Here is a 22,193-nt window from a genome sequence, read left to right as displayed (position 1 = left end):
GTGAGTCTCTAATTTGTTTGAAAAAGATTATCACAAATTTTGATGTTATCATAAAGATTGGATCACTCGGTGCTGAGTTTCTCAGTTGTACTCGAACGTAGTGCAGCAACTTACCCTTTGTAAGGTTTGTTTCCAACAATCATGGATTTTGACACCCCAAAAAAAAAAAAACCAATTTTGCTTACTTTTTCCTGCCATTAATGTTACGCCTCAAATAATTCATAAGAAATATGCTACCAAAATAATCTGCAATACTCAAGAACTATGCTCAAAGTACATACGAATGAAGTGTTTTTCATAAATAAAGACTTCAAGAATGAAGAAAAGATAACACCATTGAAACGGCATGCAGAGAGCCAGTTACTACGACAAGACCTTGCCGCCCTTCCGTTCTCTGCTTGAGAATCTCAGCAGCGACTTTTATGGCATGTAATAACGAGGTCTCGGTAGTTAATACTGGTCTGTTTTCGAGTTTGCTTGTGAAGGAAACCGGTGCATCTTTAGTTTCTAAAGAAATAGGGATCCCCAATTCATTGGATGCTTGGATCCAGCAGTCTCTTAGAAAAACAGCTGAAGTTGTCCTTGATTTGCCTCCACCAATATGGGCTTCAGTTAAGACAATGGACTCCAATTTTCCACCTGAAAATTCAGTTAACAGCTGACTGTCAGCATTTCATATTGTCACATCTCACAACATCAGAGAAGACAGATGAACAACAAGATTACATGACATTGCATAACATATGTAAAGTTATACAGAATCTCTACAAAAAGTAATCATTTCGATAAATTGCAATCATTTCTGAAATTTTATTAGAGCGTGATCAAATGACTTTCGAGAATAAGTGAACAGTGTAGCCTAAAGCGATTTGATATTTCCAAATTAAAAGCTTATCTATGATATGCTTTTCGTTCATTGATTTCGCTTCTCAGGATATCTGTATTGGGGTGCTTACTAGGCTCACTTTATTTATATGTTTTCTCTTTGCTTTTTTGACTCCCTTTGGAAGTTAATTTGTTTCTTTTCATTCCTTCAATTGAAGGTCTCATTTTTGTTTTCTTTCTTTTTTTTTTTTTTTTTAAAAAAAAAAAAAAAAAAAAAAAAAAGAGCAAAGGTAGAATGGGAGGCATGTAATTTAATGGAGTCCATACCTCACACTTTAGGCCTCCTATTTGATAAATAAAGATCATTTTGTTTCCGTTTTCATTTGTTTAGCTTCTTTTAACTAAAATTTGGAACTTAAACTAATATTTAAGAACTAAAATGAAATTTTTAGAATCTATCATAAATTCACTAGACAAAACTGTCGTTAACAGTTTTAGTTTATCCACACTATTTAAACATATTTTTTCTTACCAACTTTTGTTAACACACTTTCTTCCAGTCGTTTATTTTGATCTATACACACTTTAGCTAATCTATCTCTGTACACATTCTCATATGATTCAAAATAAACATTCTCATATGATCCAAAAGAAACATGGTTATTCGAACCAGATGAGGCCTAATCCAAAAGCTTCACGAGTATCAAAGAATTTATAATCAAGAAAAAACTTCTGTGGTGAAGAAAATACGAGACCAACTCTTTGCAGGGGAAGGTTATACCTTGAAGGAACTCTCTGGCAAAACCAATGTGATCCTTATCACTGGCCATTGCAACCACAAGAGCCAATCGAGCTTCAGGAAAAGCCATTTGAATGGTATCCACTAATGCTTTAGCAGAGTCTTTGGTGTGGGCTGAGAAAACATTCAAGAACCAATTAGAAAGGCCGTCTAAAAGAATGCAAGATGACACCAACATCGAGAACAACGAAACTCCAATATATATCAGTTGATGCGGGTTGAAATTTTAACATCAAGTGGATCTACAATATTCTGCAAAACTTTAAGCGGTCAGCAGACCAACTATAAACATTTACCACTAACAGCTAAAAGAGTGCCCATGTCCTGAACATCAAATTACCAAAAGTCTTTAAGTACAATACGATAGACAAGATGCAGCACAAGCACAATGATCAGGTCCCAACAGACCAAACTTGACATTAGTAGACAGAAATGTGAATGCACCTCCGTCAAGCAATATTGTTGCTCCAGGCAGTCCAAGAACCCCAGCTTCCTTGGCTGGTAAGAAATGACTTCTACCGACCAGGAATGTTTGCTCTAGTCCACTCCTGACAGATGCATCCGAAATTCTCCAACCTGAGTTATTTATCACGATAGGAGAAGATTAAAAGAAAGTATTCAGTGAAATAAACTACAATCTATCATCTAAAAGCAAGAAATTATAAGTATCTTTTCCCTACGACTTTAGCAGAATTGTCTCTAAAGTATCCTATCTGCACAGGTCTCACATGCAAAGGGCACAAACTATTCAGAAACTTCAAAAAGAAAAGTGTAGATGCAACAGACTCCAGCTATTATCTTCAGTAAACGTGTCAGGGAAATCATTACACATCACATGTTTATTCTCTACATGAAGGTATGGATATCAAATCAAATATACAAAATGATATTATACCTAAATTGCGGAGAGCAAGAATAACACAAGTTGCAGTTGCTGCATTCTGAAGTTGATGATGTCCAAGCATGCGGAGGTTGACATCCAATAACTCGATGAACTGCATGATAGAAACCAAATCGTTAAGAAGAATTTTATTGATAAGTTGTTGAGTTACACGATCATCTATGCGATCCGCTAAACGATTTAATACACGACTATTTGACAATGAGATTGAGAAACTCTTGCTTGAAATTCAAGGAGTGAAATTTGTATTTGTTTAAGAATACATGAGCCATACTTCATCGTCTATTTGAATTACTACGTCACAGCATTGGCAAATTCCTCCATTGAGCAGGCTTACACCTTTTATGGTACTTCTATTTCCAGGACCTGAGGCTGAAATTACTGGCGAAGACATGGACAATGCTTTATCACGAAGAATGCGCTCAATACTTGGAAGGAATGGGCCACCCAGAATGGCCTGACATCAAATTAAGGAGTCCATTAGGAATAAATTTCAGAAGAGAAGAGAGATAGAATGAAACAGGATAAATTATCACAATTGGAGTTGGAGAATAAGCTTCTCTCTCACACACAGACACAGACAAACAAATACATAGACTTACATCAACTTCAGTTTACAGCAACAGACTAATTTGATACCTTCCTATATGGCAATAATTTGAAAGATGGGCAGGAATTCAGTTTTCTTGTGTTGTGCTTAAAGTTCATTGTGACAAAAACCTTCAGTTTAGTCTTTCAACCAAATTATTATTTCAAACAATAAGTATGGCTTATTAGAGAGCACTTTCATGATCTCCATAGTCTTATGTAAGTTCAGGCTGACTTTAAGTCCCCTCTTCACTTCTAGTAGGTCATGTCAACTCATTAGAAAAGGAAAAACTAATAATGCGTGGATAATGAATATCAAAGGCTGAACAAAATCAAACAGCATCAAAATTACATCAAGAAAACAACCTAACTGGACAACCACGTTTAATTATTCCAGCCTTTGCTGTTGCAATGCTTTCCAAGGAGCCACCCAGGGCAGCCATGTGTTCCTCTCCAATTGAAGTTATGACTGCAGCAGCAAGTCCAGAGCTACAAATTATGTTTGTTGCATCTCGTGCACCACCAAGTCCAGCCTGTTTCAGTTAAAATAAGAACATGTTGTCAATGGCCTTATAAGCTTCTTTTGGAGAAATAAAAGATACTTGACAGAAAAGATTAGTCTAAAAGAAAGTGAACCTCAATGACTGCAAGATCAACATTCTCTTGAGCAAAGAGCAAGAATGCCATAGCAGTAAGGACCTGGGAGAATTTCATCAGCTTGTCTAAAAGATTGAAGAAACATTAATGACTGCATAGGCCAATGAACTTTTAGGGGTTCAAAGGTTTATCATTGACACGAACAATTTATATCTTACTAGATGAAACCAAGCCCAAAATGATGCAGGATACAGAACATCATTTTGCTTAATTAAATCATGTAGAAGAATCAGAAGCAGCAAATAAGCCATTTGGATTCTTAGAGAATTTTCAATCACAACAACAGACAGCATGAATTAGTACCTCAAAGTGACTTATGCGTCCATTTTCAAGCTCTACTGACTGGTCAAAAAACTCTTTGTTCCTTTTGAAAAGAGAGTTTAGAGCCTTCCCAGAGACCATCTCTCCAGATCTTCCGAGCGAAATACGTTCCCTTATAGTTTCAATATGAGGACTACACATGAAAAAGTTCACAAGCAGAAAGTTATACCTTCTCAAATCACTCCCAAGTATGAGTATACAGAAAATTTGATCACAGTTGGCAATTAGGCTGTACCTAGTATAACAACCAAAGGAGTATCCCTCTGCTCGTAAAATGTTAGAAAGGAAAGCCGCAGTCGACCCTTTTCCTTTCGTTCCCGCAATGTGAATTGCCTACAATTGTCCTACAATTAGTCACTATGAGCTTAAACTTTTCATGTGCCATTTTCAAACGATGGTAATGTCATTTACCATCACAAGTGAGGAGAGTATAAATATGAATAAAAGATTAAATCTGCAAGCTTTAAGGCTTAACAGTGATCGAATAAATACTTTTAAGTCTAATTTAACTCAGTTGAGTTGCAGAAAATATGGGTCAGTCCAGGATTGCAAAAAATAGTTAGACTAAGAAAAGTAAGAGGCAACCTTAAACTTCGACTGTGGATTACCCAGGCGCTCCATCAGCCTTCTCATCCTTCCGAGATCGAACCCATCATCAGAATCAGTGCCAGCGCCTTTGGGCACACCCAATTTCTCGTAGTTCTTCAGGGAATCTAAATATTCCATGAATTCGGTCATGTGTTGATCTTCTGGGTGAGTGCTAAAGCATTGTTTGGACCCTATGCGGACACTGATAGAAGGGCATTCACCACGGAAATGATTTAGAAGAAGGGTTCCGAGAATCTGAGGTCGACAATGGTGATGATATTTGAAGATCTTCATTCTGAAATGGGCATTGTTTCTTTTGGGAAAAAGGATTGAAGGAGATGCGACTTGTGATCTTGAAGAATGGCTGATAGAGCAAGTGTTCGAAACTCTTGGATTGGAAGGTTTAGGAGTTGAATTTAAGAAAACTGTGTTTAAAGTGTAAGGTTTGGAAATTTGGATTTGGTGTGCAGATTTAAGTAGCTTGAGGATAAAGTGTAGATTTATAAATACTTAATTTATGAAATATTTTTTTGTATTTAATCACTTATTAGATTTTAAATTAGTTTAAATTTGTTATATTAATTATTTTAATATAATTAAGTTTAAAATAAATTTAAAAAAATTATAAGAATATTTTTTTAAAAAAAATGAAATAGAGGTTTTGACTAAAATTATAATTTTATTTAATCTATTGTTTTAATAAATTTATATTTTAACCTTACTAGATTTTAAAATAAAATTTCATAGACTTTGATCACTTTAGCTAATTTGAAAATGATCAATTTTTTTACCATAATACGTTAACTTAAAATTGAAATAAACTAATATTTTAATATTAAATTCAATTATTGAAAACTATACTTTTTTTTTTTTATCAAATTACATTTGAAGAATAAAAAAATTATAAATTTTGAGTTTTAGTTTTTATTTGGTCACTAAATTGTTTTAAACATTTTAAATCGTTATGTTTAGAAAATGATTCTAAATCAAATCAAAATGCTATTAAATTAAATTAAGCTTTCAAACATATATAGTTCTACACATATAACCTAAATAAATATAACTACACAATTGCAGTCTATGGCGTGCTTGGAATGACTTAGAAAAAAAATATCTTTCAAAAATGCATTTTTAATTAAACACTTTTGATAAAAACTCATTAAAATAATAATAAAAAAATGTACATATATTGCAAATCTTTCGTAAAAGTGTTTTTATATACAAATTTGTCTAGTTTGTTATATACTAAGAGTATTTTTATTAATATTTTTCAAGGTTAGTTGGTGGTCGTCGGCGGTGGTAGCAGAGTTGGTGGCCAGAATTTTGCCAGCATAGGGGAAGGGTTACCAGAGATTGGTTGATGGTGGTCAGAGTTGGCCAATGGCAACTAGTGATTGGCCGACGACAGTCACCAAGGTGGTGGCTAGAGTTGGCTGGTGGCAGTCGTAAGAGGTGGCGATCAAAGTTGGTCGGTGGCAGTCGTAGGAGGTGACGATCGAAGTTGGTCGTGGCGTCCGTCGGAGGTGGTTACCAGAGTTGGCCGATGACATTCGCCGAAGTTGGCCGAATGTGGATGCCGAAGTTGGCCGTCGGCGGTTGCCAGAAGGTGGCGGTTGGAGTTGATCGACGACGGTCGGGCGACTAGAGTTGGTCGGCGACGGAGGGAGGCGACCAGGGTTGGCTGCGATGATTGCCAAAGGTGATGTCTGGAGGTTGGCCGACGTACTTCCTATATTAAATTAGAAAAAAAAAAAAAAAAAAGTCACCCATAGATTTGAATAGTTTGAATAGTAGACACTATTCAAACCCATGGGAAAATGATGGGATTCCTAAATCCATGCCTTAAACAAGGGTTAGGCTTAGGATGCCTAACCTATCCAATCCTAGCTTAGGATGCCTAACCTATCCAATCCTAACCCTTGAAATAAACATCCCCTAAGAATCTCCATGGTTCTCCATAGGAGAAGCCCTCGTCCACTTGGAACAACAAATAAACATCTCAAATCGAATATTAAGTCTAAGCACCGAATATCCAAACTCGCGACAATACTACTCGACTAACAATTACATAGAGATTTTGTTTTTGTAAGCTATATATAGCGCAAAAAATATCTTGTCCGGCAATTTTTTTTTCTTTACAATAGTTGTTTGAGATCAACTTCCAATCACTTGAGAGGAAGGTCATGTTAATTGAAGTAAAATATTCTGGTTGTCCGTGCATACTTATTCCAGTTGAATTAAACTCATTTTGGCAATTGTGCTAATCAATTAATAGCCAAGTGAGCACAATTCTACTGACATAAAAGAGATCTTAACAATTAAGAGATCAATGATTCAAATCTTATAAAATTAAACCCTTAGTTTCTTTTGTCCATGGTGGCCTATCTAGGATTTAATATCCCACAGATTTCTTTGACACTCAAATGTTGTAGGGTTAGACAAGTTGTCCCATGAAATTAGGTGAGGTGCGCGTAAGCTGATCCAGACATTCACAGATATAAAAGAAAAAAAATCCTTAATTTCTTTTGTGCCAAGATCCTTAATTTCTTTTGTGCCTCCTCAAATACTTGATTAATGTTGTCTCACACACACGGGACAGTTGCATCAATGGAAAAAAGGAAAATGGAAATTACAAGCATGTCTCCAAGATTTTTCCTTTTGCAATTCTAGCAACATAATGCCACCTGAAAAATTAAAAAGCTAAAAGTATAAAATACCCTTAGACTATTAATATACTTCATATTAAGTTAAGATTAAGTAATCATCTTAATGATATGCTATCAATATGTTAATAATATATTTGAGATTTTATTTTTAACGAGTAATCATATATTTGAATATTGATTGATGTTAAATATAATATCGATATACTTATATCTATCTTCAAATAATGATTTTATATTAGATATACTAGTAATGCACTTGGATATCTGCTTATAAAACGAAACACACATATTTTATTTTAAAAAAAATTATTAATTGAATGTTGATAGTAGTTAGATATACTGTCGATGCACTCATGTCTTACTTCAAGTTCTGATTGATGTTTGATACACTTATATCTTATATCTGATATATTGTTGATACACTTGAAATATCAAGCTTATAAAACGAAACACATATTTTACTTCAAAATAAGTTACCGATTGAGTTTCTTCTTCAGCAAGATTTGTTTTTGGTACCAAAGATGAAGAACACTTCTCCAAACCAAAATCCAGAAAAATCCACTTTGCATGTCCCTTTCTCAGTTATTTCCATTTCCTTTTTATTCAATTCCATTAGGCAAAGGAATTTTACGTGGAAATGACACCAAGAAGTCAAAATGGAAGTGGAATAATGGGTGTTTAAAGTGGGATAATCCCACTAAATGAAAATTTGATTTAAAATCAATTTTCTTCAAAAAATAAATTTTTTAATTTTAATTTTAATTTTCAAAACTTAAATTAAAACAAAAAATAATTTTTAATTATTTGAATTTTCTCAAAATTAAAATATTCAATTTTAAATAAATAAACTTGATTCGAACTATTAATTTTTAAATAAATTTAATTAAATGACTTAATTTAATATCAAATATTAGATTAATTAAACACCCATTCCCAACATAAATCTCTATTCATGTAATTAATATTCAAATCATATTTAAATATTATCTAATTCTCTAATTTCATTTAATTCGATAATTAAATGTGTAATTATATCGTAGATAATTACTGATTCTCTTAATTCAAATTTGAAAGTTTCAAATTCTCTCATCACGCTAGTCTAAGGTATAATCTGTTTGTGAGCTAATAGGGGATCTAATGGACCTACATATCATGGGCTCCAACGATTCGAGATTAATCGGCTAAACTCTTTAACCCAAATTAACCAACATTTATTAATTATCGAGTCACTCCATTAAAGCCTAATAGTTGCACTCATCTCACTGTAAATATATTTCTCTCCACTTGATTTAACTGTGATCAGTAATTAAGTCGACCCTTCACAGATTGTTCATAATAATGGTTGAGTCAAATATTGTTTTACCCCCAAAATTACATCTTACTCCTTAAGTCTCACCGATCCTCTAATGAACAATTGGTTTGTGATCAATCACCAAATCAAGTCCTTCTCAGGCCAATGAGATGGTGGGCCCCTTGTTCAAGACCTGAAATCAGTATTTAAGAGAACAACCTCTCTACTATCCCTAAAAGTGGGTAGGAGTGAATTCTATCTTGCATCCTATATCCCTAGCTATCTACCCAGTCTTACCCTTGAAATAGGAGGCTTATTGACTCGATGCTGTTAAGCCAACTCTCACCTATGCAAATCTAAGGGTAATCTCGAATAAACAGGAGTTCATAGTTAGCTCAGGATTTAAGTCGAGTTACCTAGGTCATTGCTTTGAAATAGCCAGTCTTTAAACAATAAATAGCATTATAAAGCAAGTGTGACTTATTTCTTGGTCTGGTCTTATACAAACTCTTTGCATAAGACGCCCCCACTCGCATGTCTACACATGAACGACTTAAGATCACATCATTTGTACTAAATACAAAGTGGGTCACATCCGATAGTGTTACCAAAATAAGGTACCCAACCTTAATCGTATATTATAGACTATTTTGACTATTTACTTAAACTTTCATTCTTATGTCTCCACATAAAGTCCAAGTATTCATGTAATAGCCATGAAACTTAGTTTATTGGATTTAGGCTTTTACAAGTGCAATTTACATATTTAATAACATACTTATTGAATAAACTTCAATAAAATTTTTTATATCAAATAGAATATGTTTAGATTTACAAACTGCGAGTTTTATGACATAGGACCTAACAATTTGTGATGGGGTTGATGCCTTAAATCTCATGGATTTTGTTGTTATAATTGTATTATACAAACAATTTATTTATCTAATAAAATAAAGAGGTATTTTATTTATCATTTAGTTGCATTTATCTACAAAAGCCAATAAACTAAGATCTAGTGTTATTTTTTGAAACTTAAACATGTATATAGAGACATACAAGTTGATCATGTTTAAGTGGTAACCTAAACAATCTATAGTAGATGGATAAGACTGGGTACCTTATTCTTGTGACACTATGAATATGGTCTACTTTGTAGTTGTTACAATTGTTAAAGTGCTACAAATAATCTGATCCTGTTCATTCATGTGTAGACATGTGATTAGGGGTGTTCTATGTAAAGAGTTTGTATAAGACCAAACCACGAAATATATAGTCTCTTTATATAATACTGTTGATAGATGAGACTTGTATTTCATCAAGATGATCATAAGTGACTTGACTTGAATCCTGAGTGAGTTGTGAACTTCTTCCTATGAAGGCGGTCCTTTGATTTGTATAGGAAAGTGGCCAGTTTTGCTAACTCAATTTTGGGGATTCGTCTCATTAGAGAGCTGGGAACACAGCTACACAAGAAGAAATTCACTTCTTCTCTATAGTTAAAGACTGTAGATAAATTACTCCCTTAAGAGTTGATTCCGGGGTTTGAACAATGTGGCGTTACACCCTCTCTTGGCCCGAGAGGGGTTTGGTCATAATTGAACTATAACTTATTGTTAATTAGAGAGATCAGTGGTACTTAAGGAGTTAGATGTAACTACAGAGGCAAAACGGTAATTTTGGCCTAGCTATATTTACGAGCAATTTGTGGAGAGTCAACACATCGTTAATTGGTTATATCCAATAGACACATAAATATATTTGTAGTGCGAAGAATGCATCTATCAATCTTTAGTGGAGTGACTGATAATTAATGAAAGTTGATTAATTTAATCAAATAGTTTGATTAATTAATCGAGTACCATTTGAGCATCAAACTATAGGTCCATAAGGTCCCCTCGTTAGCTCAGTTGGGATAAAATGAAAATTGAATTAATTCGGATTAATTTGAATTGTTCAAATTAATAAAAGGATTATTTATATAAACTTGTATGAGATATCATTTGAGGGAAAAAAAAGAGCAACCTTAATATGAATTTGATTTATATTAAATATTTGAGAGAATTTGTTTTTATATATTTATACATAATATTAAATTAAAGTATATATATAAATTAAATAAAAATTAGTTTTATTTAATTACATGTATGTTTTTTAATTATATAAAATAAGTTGTTGATTAAAGTACATATTAATAAATGAAAATTAGTTTTATTTAATTATATGTATAAACCTTTCATTTTCTTCCATAAGTTCTCTCATTATTATTTGGAAGATGAAAAAGAAAGATTCTTTTGTCTTCCACTTACTATTATAAATACACCAAAATGTGTTGGAGTTATAAGGTGTTGAAAATATTGAAGTTATTGAAGGTTTTGTAAAAGTATTTTTCTCTTGAAACAAAATCATTCCCTCTCCAAATTATTTAAAGAAGCCCACAAACTCTCTATAGTTTTCTATCCCGAGAATAGCGAGGTCTCCACGTGGTAGTGTCTGTTGTTTTTGAACACTTGTTGCTGTGTTTTTTTATTATTCGTGTTTGAAGTTTTTGGAGAGGAAAACGTGAAGAGACTAATTTTAAAGGGTATGTTTTTCAATCTTTTCTTCTTCTTAATTGGTATGCATGTATGTATGTATGTATGCATGCTTAATTGATCATGTGTATTCTTTTTCCATCACATATAATCCTTGCGCGTTATGTAAAATTAAAATTAGGACGCGAACTTTTTCGACATTTTATGGACCAACCTGAAAGTTCGGGTTGTCTTTAAATGAACCCTATAGGTTCATTTTTTAAGGGTCAAACCAACCCAATATTTCTGGGTTGGGTCGGATTGGGTAACTATTTTTTTTAAGAATTGTTTTCCTTCCTTCATTTTGACATTTTCCATTCCATTGAAGAATTTGATTTTTGCACATAAATAATTAAAAATTTCATAATCAAACAACATGCATTCTGTGCAAAAGTTTTAGCATTTACCTAAAATACAATCACCATAAGTTCAATATAAACTTCAAAAGAAACTAATTCAAATAATTCAAAATGTTTAAGTTCAAAGTTCACATTCAAATATTCAAAGTCTACATTCAAAATAGAAATAGAAAAGTCCAACTTCAATAATAACTATTAGCCTATTACATAAAAGTTCAAGTTCAATAATAACTATTAGTATATTACAAAAAAAAAAAAAAAAAAAAAAAAAAAGAAGAAAGAAAGAAAGAAAAAAACCAAGAAGCATCACGACGAATGAGTGAATTTTTTTCTTCATTTTTGGTTGTCCATTTCTTAATGCTTGAAAAAAAATAAATACATTAAACCAAAAGGATCATTTATAACATAAGTAACAATATATTATGTTGTGGTAGTAAAACTTAAATTTAAAACCATCAATATGCTCCAAATCAAATTCATTATTTCAAAACAACAGAGGATGATAGGTTCCGAGTCCCTACAAAATAAATCAGATAAAATTAAATATATTAATTATTTGAGCATAATACACGTTAGAAATCTACAATAAAAAAGTTAATTAATTACCTGACTTAATATTTTCACAAATCTCTAACTCTTCAAGTTGTGGAGGGAGATCTAGTAACATTAAGCCGCCACGAATCCAATTTTGTATACATATCAAGACATCCACTATTTTAGGAGTTAAAGAATTTCGAAATGAATCAAGAATCTTCCCTCTGGTAATAAATACAGATTCAGAAGCCTTCCTCTAGTAATAAATACAAATTCAGAAGCCACTATAGATCGAAACTGCCAAAACATCTCAAACTGTTTTTTTATAAAATGAAATATTTATAGCCATTCATTTCCACCAGTACAAAATATCAAAATCATATCAAAATCATCTTTATCTTCTATATCATTGTTAGACAAATAAGAACTCAAATCATTCTCCACTTCCAACAAACTTTCTTCTTCTCTTAATCTCTTAAAAGTTATCCACGGATCATCTATTTCATCGTCCATACCAACCATGATCATTCATTTATGTGACTTTGTTTGATTTTTTAGAATCACTGCTATTATGACTACCTCGAGTGTAAGTGTTATGTGATTTGTAAAATTCATATACGATACAAATATACCTTCATACTCTCAACCATATCTTTAACAACATCATTCTCATAAAACATCAATTTATTCATCTTTTCAAGTGAACCCCAATGCTTATCAAATTTTATCTTCATCTTCATAGCCATCATATTGAATTTTATTAATTTTCTTATAACTAACATTAGAAATCACATATGAAGATCCACCTATTTTTGTCGTAGTTTCATAAAACCTTTTAAAAAACTTAATAAACAAACCTATGGTCAACCAATCAGATACACTTGGGGGCCCAATCTTTTATTTCCACGGTCATCTTCCTCAAAGTAATCAACAAAATCTAAGTTTTTTTCTCTTCCTGTAACATTCTAAAAGCTTTCTCAAATTTTATTACATGCTCAAGCATTAAATAAGTAGAATTCTACCTAGTTGCCACATCTAAACAAACAAGAGCCGTACACTGAATTTTTTCTTGTTCACACAAGCTATAAAATTTTCCATTCTCTTAGGTGATCGAACAAATCTCACAGCATTACGAACACTAGCAATAGAATCATGCATATCTTTCAGGCCATCATTTACAATAAGATTAATAATGTGGGCAGAACACTTCATGTGTAATAGTTCCATCTAAAACAACATATTTCCAACTTTTGAGTCTTCCATTAATATACTAAATAACTATATTGTTGGAAGTTGCATTATCAATAGTGATGGAAAATTTTTTGTCAATCCCTCATTCCAACAAACAACTCTCAATCACCTTCCCAATAATCTCCCTCTTATGATTAGCAACTTGACAAAAATTCAAAATCTTTTTATGCAAAACCCACTCAGAATCAATAAAATATGTTGTGATGACCATGTAGTTCACATTTTGTAGCGAAGTCCAAGTGTCGATAGTAAGACAAACTCTTTGAGAGCTTTTAACCAGAAATGGTTTCAACTTTTTTTTTCTCTTCAAGATAAAGTTGATATACATCTCTAGCAATGGTTACTCTAGATGGGACATCAAACTTAGGACATGAAACACTACAAAAGTGTCTAGAACCCCCTGTTTCAACAAATTTGAATGACAACTCATTCATAATTGTCATCTTAACACTTGCTAGTCCACATGCTTGTTTATAACAATGCAGTCACAAAATTACTAGCATTGACTCATTTTCCATCATTTTAAGGTACTTTTTAAATTTATTTCTTAAGTTCTTCCATAAAGTACTAGTTCTACAAGTATTACTGTCACATGTGTAATCTTTACCATAATAGTTATATTTGCACCTAGCTCCATTATTAGTACTCGCTTCCATTTTTGTGAAATGATCTCACACAAAAAAAGTTGATTTATTAGGTCTCTTTCGGTTGGACTTGGGAGGTAAGGGTGATATATCTTTAGAAGTTTGGCTAACATTAGGAGGGGGAGGAGGAGGAGGCGATATTTCATTATTACCGATTCCACTTGCATTACCACTATTGTCGTCTATCTATAAAATAAATGAAACTAGTAAACAACAACTAATTTATACCTAACTATAAAATAAAAAAAATTAAACAACAACTACTCAAGATCAACCACACGCAAACAACCCATGTATACAATAAAAATTAAATTATTTAACTCACAAAAGTTAGAAAATGGTGATTCTGCTGTATCTGATTCCGAATCCGTCGTGACGACTTTGGAAAATCTAACTATTCTTGAGACACTGTGAGGTTGAAAAAAATTAATTCAATTTAAACAAAAAAAATTAAACACAAAGTCCCAACGTAGTTTAAATAAACACGAGTATGTGATTTGAATTATCATTAGGCAAACATGTTATATTCATTTAAGTAAAGTAATTTAGTGAGCAAGCCAAAATGGCATTCACAATACAAAATACCAATATATTGCTCTGAATATCAGTCCTCTTTTAAGTCAGTGGCATGTGAGTGTTCAATTCTTCAAACCACATTCATATAAGAAATGAAAGAAACAGGTATAACTAATAAATCCTAACACTGTTTTCTGAAGATATTTATCTCAAACCACATTCATATGAAAAGTAAAAGAAGAATAATAATATCATAAAATAAAAACCAAGCACAAGCAGCATCTCCAACCAAAATTGCAAACTTAAGGAAAAACAGATTAAGAAGACCTAAGGGCTGAGAGATTGAGTGAGACTAAGACTGAGAGATTGTGATTTGGAGTGGGACAAGATTGACGGAGGACGGAAGCCGAAAGGAGGCTGATTTCAACGACAGACGGAAGTTGAACGGACGATCAGAGGATGGACGGAGGAGCGATGTCGGATGATTGGGGATGAAGCAACGTCAGACGATTGAGGACTGAAGCCAAATGGATGGATGGAGGAACAATGAGGAGGATGGACGGAGGCGTGCAAGGAACGACGCCGGAGGTCGAAGGGGGCATGCGAGGATGTGCAACTACATAGGGTTTGAGATTGGAGGTGACGAGGTGTGCGACTTTCGGGGAGCTAGGGCACGAACGCAACAAGTCTAATGATTGATGAAATCTGAATATATATATATATATATATTTGGGTCGGGTCGAGTTGACCTGACCAATAAATTGGGTAACCCGAGACCTGAACCAGAAATCTATTTTTAAAAACTTTTCAACCCAACGCAACCCAAACTAAAATCTAACCTAACCCAACCCTTACGGTTTCGGTTGGGTAGTCTGGATTGAATCGGGTTACCAGGTTTTTCGAACATCCCTACACTCGTATCCTTTCAATTGGTATCAGGGCGTGCGTTTCTATCCTAATTTTAATTTTCAAATGTATATAGAATAATGGTGGGATTATTATTTTTGCATAATTGTATGTTGAATGAGGTTTGCTCATTTGGATGTTTTTGGGATTGGTTTTAAATTTTTACTATTTGTTAAAGATCCCATTGTTTTGGATAATTTTTTTTTATAAGTTATTGAGTCTGTATTTAATGTCTGTGTCGATGGTGATCAAGTTTCGACTTTGATTTGGTGGAAAATGAAGCAGGGATGGAGTATTACGGATGAATGGGCAAAGAAGCTGTGTGGAGCTTCGCAACGCTGCGAACAACATTGCAACGCTACACGGTTTGACAGTTCGACTTTTAATGGTTTGGATTCCGGCTGTTTTTTTTTTCATTATTAATTGTAATAATTTAGTTTTAATTATTTTAGTTTAATTTAATTAATATTTTTATATTAATTTAATTAAAAGTTTAGGAAACCAATCCTGGTCTAAATTCGAGCTTTTATTTTATGCATTTCATGTATGATATTTTTTGTTGTATGTCATAATATATGTCGTATAGGATAATCCCACCATAGGATATACATATGTTTATACATATTTTTTTAATGTAAATGGTATATCATAAAATTGCATGATAAATTAATCATGTTCATGCATCATTTATATTATAATTGTACACACACACATTCATAAAACGCTTTCCTAATAAAACCTCGTTTAATTCGATTAGAAATAGTTTAATATTTTATTTTGGTTTAATAGGATTAAATTGCAAAAGATTAAATGTATAACAATTGTATCTATTTGAGATCTTTGTCTAAGGATAGTTATGTAACAGAACACTCTACCTGGGAACTGACCTAGAAGGTGAATAGATAGATCTGTTACATGTATACAATGAGTGACACACACACACACATATTCATTACTTTAAATATATAAGTGTTATGTATGTAATGGAAAAGGAATTGCATGCTTTCCTAATAAAACCTACGTTTAATTCGATTAGAAATAGTTTAATATTTTATTTTGGTTTAATAGGATTAAATTGCAAAAGATTAAATATGTAACAAATGTATCTATTTGAGATCTTTGTCTAAGGATAGTTATGTCTAGGCTAGGGTATTTAAGCCGACGAAAACAGAACACTCTACCTGGGAACTGATCTAGAAGGTGAATAGATAGATCTGTTACATGTATACAATGAGTGATTCATATTTATTAAAGTGTTTAATAAACATAAATTAGTGCACGAACTTTCTGGTGGGCGAAAATTTGAAAACGGACCCAGGGGTTCAGAACGATGAGAAAAGTCGTGCGCACAGACGATTTTGGGAACGGAACTCGTTTGGTGCCCCAAACGGTTATCAAGCTCAGCGAGGTGCCCCGAGGCTCAATTTTAGTGCGCGAACTTTCCGGCGGGCGAAAATTTGAAAACGAACCCAGGAGTTCAGAACGATGAGAAAAAACTGTGCGCGCAGACGTTTTTAGGAACGGAGCTCGTTTGGTGCCCCAAACGGCTATCGGGCCCGGCGGGGGTGCCCTCCATAAATAAATAAGATTGCTTTAGTTTTTACCCCAATCAGTTATTTTCTACGGTTGACTCATTAGGGTGGAACTCTATAATTTAAAATGAAGGGTTACACTTAAGAAAATGTTAAGCAAGTTAATATTTTTTGGACCAAACAATGATGATTAATAATTATAGGGACAAGAGTTGTTCTGGTGTAATTATTGGTTGAGATTTTCTCAATTTAGTGGAGGGGTATCTGATCACCCTACAATGGTTTTTACCGTGCTCCACTGAAGCCGCATTGCAAAATAGATGTCACATAGGATCCATTAGATTTTTGCTAAATTGATTGGTTGATTAATTGGGTAAAGTATTTAATAAATAATATAAATAAATTGTATGGTTTCAGCAATTCCATAATGATGAACGCTACTCTAAGCATGTTTTTCGTTGATAAGTTAAATGGTGATAACTATATAAGCTGAAAAAATACTATTAATACAGTTCTAATTATCGATGGCCTACGATTCGTCCTAGTTGAGGATCGTCCTCAAGCCCCAGTCGTTAATGCATCCTGTATTGGATTGTATGTCTTAAAACCCGCAGTTTGTAAATTTAAACTTATTCTATTTGAAGTAAATATGTTATTGAGGTTTATTTAATGCATATGTTATTGAATATGTAAATTTCACTTGTAAAAGTCTAAATCCAATAAACTCAGATCCATGGCTATTACATGAATACTTGGACTTTATGTGGAAACATAAGAATGAATCAAGTTCAAGTAAATAGCCAAAACGGTCTATAGTATACTAATAAGGTTGGGTACTTTATTCTTGTTACACTATCGGATGCGGTCCACTACAAGCAATGTGATCTTGCATCATTCATGGGGAGACATGCGAGGGGGGAAGTCCTATGCAATGAGTTTGTGTAAAGACTAGACCAAGAAACAAGTAACTTTTACTTTATAAACGTTGTTTACTATTTAAGACTGACTATTTCAAAGCGATGACCTAGGTAACTTGACCTTAATCCTGAGCTAACTATGAACTCCTGTTTATTCGGGATTATTCTTAGATTTGCATGGGTGAGGGTTGGCTCAATAACGTTGGCTTAATAAGCCTCCCATTTCAGGGGTAAGATCGAGTAGATAGTTGGGGACGTAGGGTGCAAGATGAAATTCACTCCTACCCACTTTTAGGGATAGTAGAGAGGTTATTCACTTAAGTGTTGACTTCAAGTCTTGAACAAGGGGCCCTACCCTTTCATTGACTCGAGAGGGATTCAGTTTGGTGATTGGATTATAAACCAATTGTTCATTAGAGGATTAGTGGGACTTAAGAAGCAATATGTAATCTCGAGGGTAAAACAACCTTTGACCCAATCATTATTACAAACAACTGGTGAATGGTTGACTTACTAATTACAATTAAATCAAGTGGACAGAAATATATCTATAGTGAGAGGAGTGTAACTATTGGACTCTAGTGGAGTGATCCAGTAGTTAACGAATGTTGATTAATTCGGTTTAAAGAGTTTAGCCAATTAATCTCGAATCGTTGGAACCCTTGATCTATAGGTCCATTAGGTTCCCTACTAGCTCACAAACAAATTAAATCTCATAATAGAGTGATGAGTAAATTTAAAGTGTTCAAATTCGAATTAAAGGAATTAGTTATTATATATGATATAATTATATGTTTAATTATTGAATTAAATGAAATTGAAAAATTGGATAATATTTAAATTTGATCTAAATATTAGTTACATGAATATGGATTCGTATATTAGGAATGGTGGTTGAATAATCTTTGATATCAAATTTCAAATTAATTAAATAGTTTAATTAAAATTAATTTTATTCAAAATTAATTATTAGAATTAATTTTGGTTAAAATTAATGATTTAAATTGAATCAATTAAATTTTAGAATTTAAAATTTAATTTCAAATCAAATTGGTATTTAATTATTATTCAATTTAATTAAAAAATGGGAGAAAGTGGGATTTCTCCATTATTGCATTCCATCTTCTTCTTGCTTCCAATTTGTGCAATTTGAGGTGTCAAATTCAGAAGCAAAAGAGATGCATGCTGAATCTGATCAAAACCAACTAGATTGAGCTGAGAGAGAGGCCATGCAATTAAATCTATAGCTGAGATTTGCTGGTTTGGAGAATAAAGGTTCTTCACCTAATACCTAAAAAACAATCTTCTCCTTTTACAAAATTTCCTCTATTCAAGCTCATTTTGGATCTCACAGTCCAATATAAGGTCCAAGAGAATACTAGGAAAGATCAAGTGATGGTCTACAAGTGGTTGTTGAGAAGATTCAAGCTGATTTCGTGAATTGAAGAAGTTCTTCAAAGGTAACTTCTGAAACTCTCTTTTTATCTTATGAGCATGCTGTCTTTTTTGCTAAAATTATTGAATTATAGTGCTTAATGATCCTAATTTCTTCCACTAATTGTATGCTAACTCCATCATCCCGAAATTTTCAGGAGGTATATGAACAATGGGTAAAGGCGAATGAAAAGGCCCGAGCATATATCTTGGCTAGCTTGTCTGAAGTTTTAGCCAAGAAGCATGAGTCCATGCTCATTGCTCATTAGATCATGGAGTCCCCGAGGGGAATGTTTGGACAACTGTCCTCACAGCTTAAACATGACGCTCTCAAGTATATCTTTAATGCCTGGATGAAAGAAGGAACATTTATTCGTGAACATGTTCTAAACTTGATGGTCCACTTTAACGTGGCGGAGATGAAAGGGTTTTCTGTTGATGAGTTCATTCAGGTTAGCTTCATCCTGAAAACTTTACCTGGAAGTTTCCTACAGTTCTGTAGTAACGCTATTATGAACAAGCTTAACTACAATCTGTCCACCCTGCTCGATGAGCTGTAGACATATTAGTCCTTGATTATCAAGGAACAGAAGGGTGAAGTAAATGTTGTCTCGTCCTCTAAAAAGTTTCATAGAGGTTTGACCTCTGGAACAAAGTCTGCACAAGGACACCACTACTCCTCATGTCCAACATGAACGAATTAGGATCACTTCATTTGTAGCACTTTATAACTCCTTGTAACACCTACAGAGTAGGCCGTATCCAATAGTGTTACCAGAATAAGGTACTCAACCTTATCCATGTACTATAGATCATTTTGACTATTTACTCGAACCTGATCCACCTTTATGTCTCTACATAAAGTTCAAGTACTCATCCAATAGTCAAGGGACTTTTAGGTTTATTGGATTTCTATTCAAGCAATAGATCTATTCAATAACACATTTATTGAATTTTCAGAATAAGCTCCATTGTTTACATACCACGAGTTTTAGGACATAAAACTCAACAAACTATCACTTGGACTAAAACTCCAGTGGTAACTTATACATCCTATATATAAGACTGAGTTTCTGAGTTTTATAGAGAAATACAATAAACTAAGGCATCCCATACCCATCTTTTACCACTTCCAGTGTAACTTATACTCTATATATAAGACTGAGTTTCTGAGTTTTATAGAGAAATACAATAAACTAAGATATACCCATCTTTTACCATTCGGTATCTCATACCCGATATGCCCTAGGTTATCTGGTATTCGTAATCCTACTAGGTAATTCTCAAATACTTTAGTCGAGAGAATTATGGTAAACATTTTAGTATACAATAGGCTTTAGATAAAACTATAAGGTGATTCCATCTTAATCTCAATAATGGCCAGGAAGCACACTTTCCTCCCACTACATTGAGGTACCCTCAACTCTTTGAGCAAGTTGCATCTGACCTGACTCAACAACTCTTTGTTAACAGTCAGATCTAGAAATCTTTAAACTTTCTATACTTTGATCTAGCCATTTAGATATCTGAATATCTACAAATGGCTTTTAACAATTTGATTCTCAACAAAGGTTACTAGAACAAACATAATTTTTGAAAATGAACATTTCATTTATCACAAAAATATATACAATTTGTTCTATACAAGTTTTAACAATTAAAACCAAGTAGCAACTTCTCCCACTGGATGAGCTGAGCAAATGGTCCCAGGGTCAAGTTAACCTAGTTACCTTTTCTCTGCTCTCTTCTCGACAAGAAATTGAGGGTAGTGTCTCCTTCAGTGCCCTTCATCGTTGCAATGGAAACATTTCTCTTTGCAACACTATCCTTGCCTTTCAATCCAGTAAGGTTTTTTCTTCCCTTTCCCTTTGCCTTTCTTCATAAGAATATTCTTACTCTTTGAAGAGGAAGCAACTTCAGGCTTGAAGGACATTCTTCACTTCTCAGTAGTAGTACCATTTACTTCTGACACTAGACCCTTTGTTCTCAACATTGTCTAGTAAGCCCGTAGCTCATTGAGTAGAGTAGTCAAATTTTATTCATTAATACATTCAAAATTGCAGAAAACTCTTCAGAAGAGATTCTAGAATAAAACCAACTTGACTTCTCTCGTTCATGACAGCACCATTTACTTCTGCCATATTAAAGTGGACTATCATGTCTAGGACATGTTCACAAACATAGGTCCCCACTTTGATGCGACTGTTGTAAGCGTTCTTAATGGCATCCCTCACAGAGATTCCATAATCTCTTTGGCAGTACTCATATCCTCATGCTTCTTTTGTCAACACATCAGATAAGCTAGCGAGAATCTAAGCACAAGCTATATCATTAGCCTTGACCTATCTGTCATATACATCCCAAACATTTTAGTTTGTGTTAGAGCTAGGAATGGGAGAACAGTCCTCAGTTAAGACAAGCCGTAAATTGTCTATCACAAGTATCGTGTTCAAATTTGATTTCTAATTCACATAATTATCCCTAATAAATTTATTTGTTGCCAACACTTGTATTAATGAACTTTTCATTCTGAAATTAAGTATCCAATCAAGTTTGAGTAATTTTAATAATTTACCCAAAATTATTTTTTTGCAACAATACTACATCAAAACATTCTTAACTAAATACTACCTCCGAATAACTCATATTCCGATAGTCATTTAGGTACCACTTTTGGTCAGACATTATTAACAATTAATAATTCTGTAAGTGTAGACCCGCCATTTTCGGATCTTATAGAACAGATGAGTATCGCTCTGAAAATAGAAAACAATACCCAAGACATAACTATAAAACCTTATTCATGTTACTGAAGCCTGGATTGTTCAGAATCCTATGTTACAACCCTCCGTGGGGATAGCCGTCGTTAAATGACTAGCAAAGGGCCGCTTAAA

General features: G+C 33.4%; 1 protein-coding gene across 1 annotated transcript; it reads right to left on the bottom strand.

Annotated features, from left to right (window-relative positions):
* Positions 1 to 231: 231 nt before the first annotated feature.
* GLA1 (Folylpolyglutamate synthetase family protein) lies at positions 232 to 5,125 on the bottom strand. The gene is made up of 10 exons (XM_039049645.2): positions 4,677 to 5,125; positions 4,327 to 4,424; positions 4,074 to 4,224; positions 3,750 to 3,812; positions 3,485 to 3,646; positions 2,800 to 2,982; positions 2,520 to 2,619; positions 2,069 to 2,200; positions 1,607 to 1,738; positions 232 to 639 (listed from the first exon to the last, which is right to left on the bottom strand). Exons 1-10 carry the CDS (start codon positions 4,971 to 4,973, stop codon positions 311 to 313), a joined length of 1,647 nt encoding a protein of 548 aa, XP_038905573.1. The 5' UTR covers positions 4,974 to 5,125; the 3' UTR covers positions 232 to 310.
* Positions 5,126 to 22,193: the final 17,068 nt, after the last annotated feature.

The sequence above is a fragment of the Benincasa hispida genome, chromosome 1 (assembly GCF_027475165.1).
Source record: "Benincasa hispida cultivar pf3 chromosome 1, pf3_genome.v1.1, whole genome shotgun sequence".
Lineage (NCBI taxonomy): Eukaryota > Viridiplantae > Streptophyta > Magnoliopsida > Cucurbitales > Cucurbitaceae > Benincasa > Benincasa hispida.
Note: the sequence above shows the minus strand (reverse complement) of the source record. Positions and strands in the feature narration are given on the sequence as shown.